Genomic DNA, 12,055 nt, shown 5'->3' with positions numbered 1-12,055 from the left:
AAAAAATGGCTGAGTCCTTAAGGTGAAAAAGGGCTCAGTCCTTAAGGGGTTAAGGACTCTTCTGTCTCCTGGTTTTGTTCCTAACTCTCTGACCTCTCCTTCAGTGTCTCATTTTCCAGCTCTTCTTCTCCTCTTCCCCTTGCTCTTGGTGTTCACCAGGGATCAGTCCTGGGACCACTCCTCTTTTTTCTCTACACATCCCCTATTGGAAACGTGATCAGTAGATTTGATTTCCAGTACCACTTCTATGCTGATGCACACAGTTCTATATCTCTTACCATGACATCACCCCTGCACTCCTACAAAATACCAGTGACTGTCTCTGCTGTCTCAAACATCATCAGTTTTATCTGAAACTAAATCTTACTAAAACTGAACTCTCCATTAAAGAGTACATATCATGAACTAAACTGTGCCTATCCCCCCACCTGTCCCTAATCCCCACCATCTGTCCCTGACTCTTCCTGATACTAACCCTGCTTTTTTTTTTTTTAACACCTTCTAAATACCTTGGTTCCTCACTGCATGTCTTCTCATTCAGCTCTTCGTCTGTGAGGGAGGAAGGGGGCGTGGCCCAGCAGGCACGACATCATGTGAAGCCTGCCTGGGCTCACTTCCACCCTTCTTCTTCTATGCTGCAATCCCTCTCAGGAGCACTGCACACAGCACTGCCAGCAGCTGCAGAGTCTCCTCCTCTCTGTTCAGCACTGCACGTGCCATACAGAGAGGTGGAGGATCGGAGAACAGAGCTGTCGTACCGCTGCTGCAATAAGAGACAATGGTGGGTTTACAAATATAAATTATTTATAAATATATATATATATATATATATATATTTAGAGAAAAAAGCCATGTCAGGAGTGCGCCCTGCTGTGCTGCAGGTACAGCGCTCGCTCCCACCTGTCTGATTGACAGGCATGGAGCTGCGCTATGCTCATCAGTGTCCCAGCTGCAGTATAAGAGACTTGCAGCGGGGACATGTAGGGAGACCCAGTGGTCATTTTTTAAAACTGAAAATACACATCTAAATATATATATATATATATATATATATATATATATTTTTTTTTTTTAATACATACAATTAGAAAGTAGATTGGAATACAATAATAGCAAGCTTCCTATATTGGAGTTATTCTAGACTCTGATCTCTCTTTACCTCTTTATATACTTTCATTTTTGAATCCACGAAGAAAGAAAGTATAGCAGCACTCGCATGATGAAAAGTAGTGATTCTTTATTTCTTTGGAGACTGCAAGGACTGTTGATAATAAATACATTTTAATCCTATGTTGGGAAATACACAGGACATTTAAGAGCCGAGAAACATGCTCCCTATCACTCAAGTGCAAGAAAAAGTGCAAACATGTCACACTAACAAACATGCAGAAGGATGCTGTCTATCGCAAGCCCTTCTCCAAAAGAAGACAGGCTCCCCAACAAACCTACCTTTCCCCTCCCGGACAAAAAGGTTCCAGGTTTGATGATCCTTTTCGGTACAACATGACACAACCTTCAAGAAAAAGAGAGGTCAAAAAAGAGAGGTCATGAAGAGTTTGGGAAAATATATTTCCCAATGTTTCTCTTCTCTGACCACATGGCTAAAGATGACAATAAGGTAATCCCCTGGACTCTGTCAAACATCTTTCTTATATGCAGAAGTGTAACCTATTTCATTATGTGGAGAAAATGAAATTATTTAGTTTGGTGATATTAACCTCTTAAGGACCCAGGGCATACCTGTACAATGTAATGTTAGTATATTGATCACCTTCATCTTCTACTGCAGAAGAAGGATTATTCTACATTAAAGCAATCAGATTATATTTATAGATTATATATTAGATATATTTATCTGTTTTTAGTACTAATCTGTTTTTATGTATTTAACAATTAGCTATTTGCCCATTTGATATAATTTAGTGTTGGATTCTCTTTCCAAAGCTATAGATGCCATCTAAATTAAGAGTGATATTCACATATGATATCTGAACTAACTTCTGTGATGGGATTTAATGTTGTTCTGCTATAATGTAGTCATTAACTAAGCTTACAAATCTTTCATTGATATTCTTTACTGTGTTTGTTATACACAGATTTATGTTTGTCAATTGTAACCAATAAATCTTCATATATTTGATTAATATCTGTGTTATAATATTATATTGCAAAAGTTATTCCTAGCGATAAAACATCCAGATAATGTAAATTGCAATTTGTTTGTCATGTTTTCAGCAATTAATAAAGGTCACATAATTAATTTTTTGTTGACCATAATTCATAATTGAGGTACACCATTATTCCCCAGAGTTCACTATTACTGCAATATATTATATGAGCTTGTTTTAGAGCATATTTTCATAATAAAGTATTGACTGATAGGAGAAAACTATAGACACCTTAGGTCAGTGTTTCCCAACCAGGCTGTCTGCAGCTAAAACTTTTAAAACTTGAAGTTTTGCAACAGCTGAAGACACCCTGGAAGGGAAACACTGGATGTCCAAGCACAATGGCTACCCTGATAAGACCTGTCTAATCTGGGTCTGGTCATAGGGCCGGGAATGTAGAGCCGAGGTACATTGTGCCTCAGGGAGTGGTGACCCTGAGGTGCCTGATCTTTCTGGGTGCTGGTCTCACTTAGTGTCAACACGAGCACTACTAGTCTCAACTTTTGGCCCTTGACCTTTTGATTCCTGGCCTTCTGGCTAGGCTCGAAGAAATTTTTGTAGATCTGGCCGGATGACCGGACAGTACTGCACTGCATCATCTATTTATTTATTCCTTATTGTCATCACTATGCCACTTTGCGTGCTGTGTGTTCACAAGGATTAATCGGGGTGTGATGCCCTTCTGGGTGTTCCTCCTGTCGGTCTAGGGGAGGTGTGTATGACCATTAGATTCCGCTCCTTCCTGCAACCCTGGGTCTCCATTTTGGCAGGGATGCCACCTTTGTAACAGCTCATTGGTTGGCACCCAGGCTAACGCCAGAAGCATTTGTGGTCTTCTTAGTAGTTTTTGCTAAAAGGGACATTGAGCCCGGAACCTCACATGTTCCTTTCTGCCTGGAGGCAAAGGATAGGTTTGTTGGGGAGCCTCTCTCTACTTTCAGGAAGGGGCTTGCGATAGACTGCATTCTTGTTCACGTTTTTTTAGTGTGATATGTTTGCACTCTTTGTTGCACTTGGGTGAGCAGGTTCCTCGACTCTTGCAAATAAGAAAAAGAAAAATGTGTGCAAAAATTCGCTCTATGTATTAGAACTATAATACTGTATATAAGCATACACATTTGTAAATGCCCAGAAAACTGCAAATAGTATTGAAATATTGTATCCAAATTTATGTACACATTCTTGAATGCTACAAAATTGTTAATTTTTGTATTTTGTAGGTGGAATATGTTTTATGCTAATACAATATAAACAAACTAAATGATAGTATTTTATCAGTCTGATTCTTTGGTACTGTACATGACTGCAGTGCCAAGCAAACTGCAATAAATCAATGTGCCCAGATGATTTATTCTGAATAATAAAAAACAAACTGCAGAAAGGAACATACTTTCAAAGAAAAGCAAGCAGAATTAATCTTTATAATTAAATGGATGGTAGAATTGCTATTAAATTTTAATTCAATGCTGGTTTTTAGTCAGATGTAATTGTATTAAAATTATGAGTCTGGACTTAAATGTCAATGTGCATAGCGCACATTATCTCAAATAATAAGAGAAAGTTGTTTATTATTCTCTTTTGTTTATTTACTGCAGACATGGGAAGAAAAGCATTATTCAGTTATAAGCTGAAATGTCTGTTTACTTGTACACAATCCTCTATTTAGTGCCAAATATCTTTAGATAGCTGCCTCAAACAACATTAATGCAAAGTACAATATGCCAAGTCTTGTTTTTTTCCATGGCATTCCTTTATTTTGTGCATTTAGCATAAGTCATTTCTTGGTTGTAAGTAAAAAGAAACCAGCTACAGAAAACTATGTCCTCTTGTGGTAGTTTTACCTCTTTTAAACATACTCTCCTCCTTTAGGCCCTTTCACACTGCAGGTATCATCCTGTAAAAGCCTCCGTTTTTACTCCCGGCAAAAAGTCCTGAAAATGGCCGTCAAAAAATCCCATTCATGTCAATGGGATTTTTTGACCATCCTTTTGCATCAGGTATGTCCGTTTTTACTAATGTCCGTTATTTTTGCTGGCACAAAAAGATGGTGCTTGCACACATTTTTTGTCCGGCAAGAATAATGGTGAAAAAACAGTGTTAAAATTTTACATTAAAGTCTATGGGAAACGAATCTTAAAAAAAAAAAAACATCCGTTATCATCCATTATTGTCCGTTTTTTAACATCCGTTTTTTGTACTGAGCATGCTCAGTACAGCTTTACAAAAAGGGTTTAAAACCTGATAACAAAAAACGATGTAACTGGTAATAATGGATGATAACGTATGAATAACATCAAGTTTTTAAGAAAAAAAAACATTAAAAATAATGGATGATGGTCATCAGTTATCATCCAATACTACCAGTTATTGCATCCAGTTTTTTTCATCTGTTATTGTAAAATAACGACAGTAAAGAAGCAGGATGATACCTGTAGTGTGAACAGGCCTTACCGTGTTGATTCCCTTTATGTATTTAAAAGAGTCTATCATATCCCTTCTGTTTTTTTCTTTCTTCCAAGCTATACATGTTAAGTTCCTTTAATCTTTCCTAGTAAGTTTTATCCTGTAGTCCATGTCCTAGTTTAGCTCTTCTCTGAACTCTCTCCAAAATATCTATATCTTTCTGGAGATACAGCCTCCAGTACTGTGCACAATACTCCAAGTGAGGTCTTACCAGTGTTCTGTACAGCTGCATGAGCACTTCCCTCTCTACTGCTTATACCTCTCCCTATACACCCAACCCTTCTGCTAGCATTTCCTGCTAACCTATGACATTGTCTGCCTACCTTTAAGTCTTCTGAAATAATGACCCCTGAATCCCTTTCCTCAGATACTGAGGTTAGGACTGTATCACATAGTCTATATTCTGTCCTTGTTTTTTTTTTTTTTTTTGCCCCAGGTACATTATCTTGTACTTATCCACATTGAATATCAGTGTTTAGAGTTCTTACCATTTTCTAGTTTATCTAAATCCTTTGCCATTTGGCTTATCCCTTAAAAAACATCAACCCTGTTACAAATCCTTGTGTCATAAGCAAAAATGCACAGCTTACCATTGAGACCTTCTGCAATATCACTGGTAAAGATATTAAACAAAATGGGTCTCAGTACAGATCCCTGAGGTACCCCACTGGTAACAAGACTTTGCTCTGAATATTCTCCATTGACTACAACCCTCTGTTGTCTGTCACTCAGCCACTGCCTAATCCACTCAACAATATGGGAGTCCAAGACCAATGACTGCAGTTTATTGATAAGTCTTCTATGTGGGACAGTGTCAAAAGTCTTAATAAAATCTAGAAAAGTAATGTCTATTGCACCTCCGTCATCTATTATTGTAGTCACCTAATAAAAAAATAAATGATCTCTGAAAAAATCTTCCTGACCTGTGGCGTGCTGTGGCGTGCTTCTAATCTAAGATGCTCTTCTCATAGTGTGAATGGGTGTAAGGGTCACGGCAGGTGGTGGATCCCCTGGGCCTGTGTGGAAGATGACGTGAGCTGTGCCAGGGAGTGGAGTCTAAGGTGCTGTTGGTCTTCACCACAGCCCGCTGCAAAGCGGGATGGTCTTGCTGCAGCAGGTGGCACCCAGGTCGCTACCCCTGTCATGACTCGTCCACACAGGTTGCTGGGATGAAGCATAGTACAGAAGGATAAAGACAAGATGTGGTCAGGATAGCTGAAGGTCAGGGCAGGGGGCAAAGTAGCAGGGTCAGGTCACGGAACAAGGATCAGGAACACGGATAAACAGGAACACAGAGCTTTCACTAAGGCACTAGGGCAACAAAGATCCGGCAGCGAGTCATGGGAGGGCCTGATACTTATAATGGAAGGTGCAGGTGAATTCATTAGTTAAGGGCGTACTGGCCCTTTAAATGTAAGAGCTTCAGTGCTTACACGCCCGCCCTAGGAGGCGGGGGCACGTGCATCAGGACTGAGAACACAGAAGACCAGGGAGGTGAGTAACGGGCTGGAACTCGCATGCATGTGCGTACTGCGATGCGAATCCCAGCCCAACCGGCAGCTGGGACATGAGAGGAGAGCGCTCACAGCCAGCATGTCTGGCCAGAGCGCTGATGTTACAATGAGGTTAGATAAGCTTTCTTTATTTAATTTTTTGGGGTCACCTTTACTGGGTGGGGGGCTTTGAAATAGACAGATTAACTTTAGGTGGAGCACTATATCTGTTAAGTGGGCACTAAGGGAGCAATATTACTGCAGAAAATAAGTGTAATATTTTTCCTACCAATTATTTTGGAGGCTACATAGCAGAGTGCAGGGTTGCATCTATTACTATACAGCAGCACATGTTTTTAATACTGTTTTTAGCATGTAATAAAATGAATGTTAAATGGCCACTGCCATTTGGAAAAATATTTGACAGTGTCCTAGCAACATGTCAAAGGTTTGGATTGGCAGGAGTCTGAGTGGTCAGACCTCCACCAATCAGGAAAACAAGACGGCAGAATTTTGAGCTCAACGTGTTATCTCCCGCCTCAGTGTCTCGTGAAGAAAAACTTGCAATGTAAGTCTATGAGCATGTTTTGATCACGCGACACAGAGACAGAGAGAGGAGCGTGTGGCAGTGCAGACTTCTCCCGACTCATTCTTCAAATGACAAGTCCATTTTAAGTATTAATAAAGGAAAAGTGTATGGAAATTATATCTACATTATAAAAACAGTTGGGAAAGGCTAATGTACAACTTTTATGGTAATTGGATATGAATAATGAAATAATTGACCCGCCAGTTGACAGGGTCACAAGTATTGCTGAGCTATTACTATGTTTTATGGCACTGTTACTGTGCATTGACACAAAGGGAGGCACTGTTTTTGTGTGAATGTTGAAGGCACTATAGGAGCATTATTACCGTGTGCACACAATGAAACACTATTAATGTGGAGAGTACCATTATTGTCTGGGCTTTGTTACCCTGTGGGGGGGACAGTGTCATTGTGCCTGCTTGTGCTGTGTTGCTTACAAAGACAGAGTTTTATTATAGAATCAGAGTTCAGGGACTATTCTTTTTATTATTTGGGGGTTACTGTTATTGTTTTGGGGCTCTTGGTAGCTTATCTGTAAATGGGACACTTAGGGGAACTTAAACCTATTGGGACTATAACTGTAAAAACTGTAAAAATACAAAGAAAAAAGAAAAGAACATCTATGTCACTGATGCCATAAAAATATTTATGGATTTGTGTTAACTACAGTATGATGTTACAGCTAACAACAGCTAAAATCATAACATTGTAACTTTCTTTTACCCATCATAGTAGGTCATGTGATGTCATTGAAGTCTTGACAGCTACAAGAACAATTACAGTTACCATGGTTTTCTGTAAATTTTTACAATGTCCATAGTAACCTGTGCAATATCACTGTTGTATGCTACATAAAAACTTAAAAACTGCTGATGTAAGTGTGAACTAGCCGTAAGTATGTAATTGTATTCCCAGGGTCAGACTGACATCCCTTGTGCCTACCAGAGAAAATACATCTGGGGGCCTATATAAAGCATATGCAAGTCCATTTACAGTTGCATTGCCAATCCAACCATGTAATTGAGTCATGTAATTTATCTAGCATCGAAATGAAGCTGTCACCTCCTTAACATGGACCTATGATCTGGAACGAACCCTCTATCTATAAAGTAGATGTGCATGTCTACTTTGCCATTATCAGTACTCATGCTGACAATATCAGTAAACATATCTAATACGTGATTTATCAGCCCATAAGAATTATACTTATGTTTGTTCCGAATATAATTGGTGGCAAGACGTTATACGGTAAAATTTGCTTTCTTACCATGCCCCATTGTCCTCCTTAACATCCTCACTGGTGAAGATTATGACTTTTAAAATTGTCCCACGGTGTATGGTAATACCCCATAAGTAGTACCAGGGACTTGTGGCATATTCTTATAGTCACCTCTGCTCTGGGCTTTAACCACTTCTACTAAGTGTGATTGACAGCCTGGACACAGTCCACGTCACCGTTCTGTTCACTGAGCAGAAGGAGCGGAGCTGTACCATAGCCCATGCCCGAACTGTCAATCACACCTAGTAGGAATGGTTGGAGCCTGGAGCAGCGTTGAATACAAGAAGGTGCCACATACTCCTGGGACTCATTATGGGGTATTAGCATATGATGCAGGACAATTTTATAATCTTCACCAGCCAGGACATCAAGGAGGACAACAGGCCATGGTAACAAGGCAGATTTTACAATGTGTTGTCACCAGTTATAAAGGGTAAAATCCAATGACAGGTTCCCTTCAACACTGTTTGCAGCAAATGATCTGACATGAATTAGTTAGTTTTCCAGCTGCACAGTTAGCCCAACTATTCCTCACTGATAGAGTGTATATAAAACTGCTGATGGAGAAAACAACTTTCTATGCCAAAGATGCATCTAGTTGAATGTAGATTTGTGTAAAAGATCTTTTCCTAAATTTTCAAAACTTAGAAAAAAAATAATACTAAGGCTGCATTCACATCACAATTTCTACAGCTGACTTGAGTAAACGATTTTATAGCCTAAAATCGTATGAAATCGTATATAAAGTCGGATCCATTGACCTCCATTAAAAAATCGGATCCATTACACACATCCGATTTGATCCGCATCCGATTTCACACGATTTTTGTTCGGGTCTGAAATCGGGGTTGACCACGATTTCAGATCTGAACAAAAATCATGTGAAATCGGATGTGGATCAAATCGGATGTGTGTAATGGATCTGATTTTTTAATGGAGGTCAATGGATCCGACTTTATATACGATTTTAAGCTATAAAAATCGTTTACTCAAGTTGGATGGGGAAATCGTGATGTGAATGCAGCCTTATTCTGATTCATTGTCCAAACTATTATTTAGACTAGAGTATACATGTTATTGAAATAAAAACATGTGTGATTGTGGCAATGCAGCACTTTTCCCTTCTAATCCCTATGACGTGTCTGGCTTAATTTTGATTTGCTGCACCTAGAATGCTCAAGTAATTGTTCACAGTGTTGCTGAGCACCGCATTGGGCCACTCCATGCCGTTTTATTTATTACCTGTCACAGTGCACCCAGATGTTACAATGCAGAGAGAATAGTAAGACCTCATCTTTCATACTATTACAGAATCAGACATTCTTCACTCTTCAACTACTGAATGACTATGCACTTATAACAGCTCATTTGAATCCAAACTAATAGATTAAAAGCTTAAATATTTTAAGAAAATACCACATACTTACAGTGTTATCATTTGCATAAAATAAGATGTGACAGAACTAAAGTTTCAATTCCGTAAAGTGGAATTTGTCATTTAACAGATGTTATATAGATAATATGACTTGTTTTCAATTGTCCCCTATCAAAAGTTTGGGTAAATCTTCTGAGTTGTATGAAAATAAAGGTTTCCATGAGCGTTGTTGGGGTACCCTGATTGAGATACCTGTATTATTTGGATTTTATTCATATGTGTGATGCCTGTATATTGTACCATATATTTGAATTTTGTACTAAGGGGTTAATACCAAGTTTAATATTGCTGTCTGACCTTACAGTTTAGCGGTTGATTGGAATGGTTCTTGGGTTCATGGCTGGGTTCTCTGTATTGCAGATTCTTTCCTTAAAGGGGTACCCCAGTGGAAAAAAAGAGTTTATGTTCCGGAGGAAGTTGTATAGTTCTTTCCAGTCTTACCACACTGCTCTCTGCTGACACCTCTGTCCATGTAAGGAACTGTCCAGAGCAGGAGAGGTTTGCTATGGGAATTAGCTTCTAATCTGGACAGTTCCTGACTAGTGTTGGGGGTGAATATTCGCAATGCGAATATTCATCGCGAATATCACATATTCGTGAATTTACGAATATAATGCTAAATATTCAAAATTATGAATATTCTCATTTTCTTTTCACAGTACACATCACAGTGATCATCCCTCCCTGCTTCCAGCTTGTGGTGTAAACAAGGCTCCAATACTAGTTACTGTGTCAGACTGGCGGGTGCCCAAAAATTTGCATAAGCAAATATTTGAATATGCGAATTTTCGCACATATTGTTCCCTCCCTTCTTTTAGCTCTTTTATCACGCAATATTGAACATGCACATGCCCATTTTATGGTGAATGCGCATGCAAATTTTATGGCGCATAGTAAAAAAAAAACGGCAGCGAATATTGCAAATATGCGAATTTTGCGAATATATGATGAATATTCATCCATATATTTACGAAATATCGCAAATTCGAATATGGCCTATGCCGCTCAACACTATTGCTAACACGGACAGAGATGTCATCAGAGAGCACTGTGGTCAGACCGAGAAGAACTAAACAACTTCCTCTGTAGTATACAACAGTTGACAATTACTAGAAGCATTAATATTTTTAAATATAAGTAATTTACAAATCTGTTGAACTTTCTGGCACCAAATGATTTGAAAACATTTGTTTCCTACCAGAGTACCCCTTTAAGAATATTTAGTAGCTTTATGTTTCCTACTCAATTTAATTTCTCCTTATTTTTTTTATTTTTAGAAAATCTTAATTAGGTGCTAACAAGTCTTTGTCAGCCTACAATTTATTAAGTCTACAGGTGAGGCTTGCAGACTTGTTCAGTGAGGGCTTGTACAATATATTTATTTTATTATTTGAAAATTATTTCTGTGTAGTGACACAAAAACAGGACAGATGCTTAATTTAGGTTTACAGTTTCTTCTATGTTAATATATGCTTTTTTTTGTTTCCCAAAAGTACCATTGTGTATGTTTATCACTATCTTCTTTGTATAACTATACAATATATTATTTAAAAGCTGTATTTTATACTGTGAATTTATAGACTATTGTTGGTAATTTATTTATCAATATATTTAAATGTTTTTCCCTCCTATGCAGAAAATAGCGTCTTGTAAGTAAACGCAGTACCGTGCGGCATTTATCTGAAAAATATTGAGTAGAATATCCAGTAAAGTGCACACCTGCAACTTTGTTATAGGTTGCAGACCATATAACTTCTGATTTAGTATGACCATAATGTCGTACCTCTCAATCTTATCACATAAAACTGTGGCCAATGAAGCCAAAAGCAGCCAAGCAATAATGTGTCAGCACATGTTTAAATGTCCTCACATTAACCTGTATGCAGCTAAAGGAGGAAATAAAATTAGATTGCTTACTTCATGAAATGCTACGTCAGATGTGGAGACCCTGCCATCCCACCAATACACCCAGGACCCATTTCACAGTTAAGCTTGAAACTGCCAGATTTTCTTAATGAATGAAGATGATCTTTACTTGGTTACTTACTGAGGTATATATTCTGCCTTTGTACAGTGGGGGCGCTCTAGTCTGTACTCGAGCCATAATTGTAACAGATATGATTGTGCAAGAAGCTAATATCTGCTACTTTGTTTTCTATTCTATTGATTTTTTCTTGTATAACATCATTTTCTTATTTTTCTTCCTTTTTACAGGCAAAATCTGTAATGGCAAAAGTTGGATATCCTGGGTTTCTAATGAATGAAACCTATATCAATGAAGACATTAAAACAGTAAGTGAAATATTGTCTATTTTCCTATTATCGCTTCTCTGGCTTGTCTTTGTTTGTCTGATGGTATTAAAAAACATGATCGCCTTGATTTTATTTCTCACTAGCTGAGTACGCGGCATTGCCCGTTTTTTCCTTCCTAATCATTGTTGTGGATGAAAATCAACAGAGGAAGCTTTTGACTTCATATCCCGTCCTCATGTATTCTTGTCATATCCCAACCCCATATCCCGTCCTCATACCCCGAGCTCCTATCCTGACCTCCTTTCCCGTCCTCCTATCCCATCCTCCTATCCCGTCCTCCTATCCAGTCCTCCTATGCCATCCTCCTATCCCATC

At 38.5% G+C, this 12,055-nt stretch overlaps 1 protein-coding gene across 1 annotated transcript in view; it reads left to right on the top strand.

Moving 5' to 3' along the window:
- The window catches only part of PHEX (phosphate regulating endopeptidase X-linked), a 256,306-nt gene that overhangs the window by 196,345 nt on the left and 47,906 nt on the right, over window positions 1–12,055 (top strand). The window contains exon 13 of the mRNA XM_056558599.1: window positions 11,642–11,719. Coding sequence (XP_056414574.1) covers window positions 11,642–11,719 — 78 coding nt within the window. The remainder of the gene's footprint in view (window positions 1–11,641; window positions 11,720–12,055) is intronic.

The sequence above is a fragment of the Hyla sarda genome, chromosome 2 (assembly GCF_029499605.1).
Source record: "Hyla sarda isolate aHylSar1 chromosome 2, aHylSar1.hap1, whole genome shotgun sequence".
In the NCBI taxonomy this organism is placed as follows: Eukaryota; Metazoa; Chordata; class Amphibia; order Anura; family Hylidae; genus Hyla; species Hyla sarda.
This window is presented reverse-complemented; position numbering and strand designations above follow the sequence as displayed.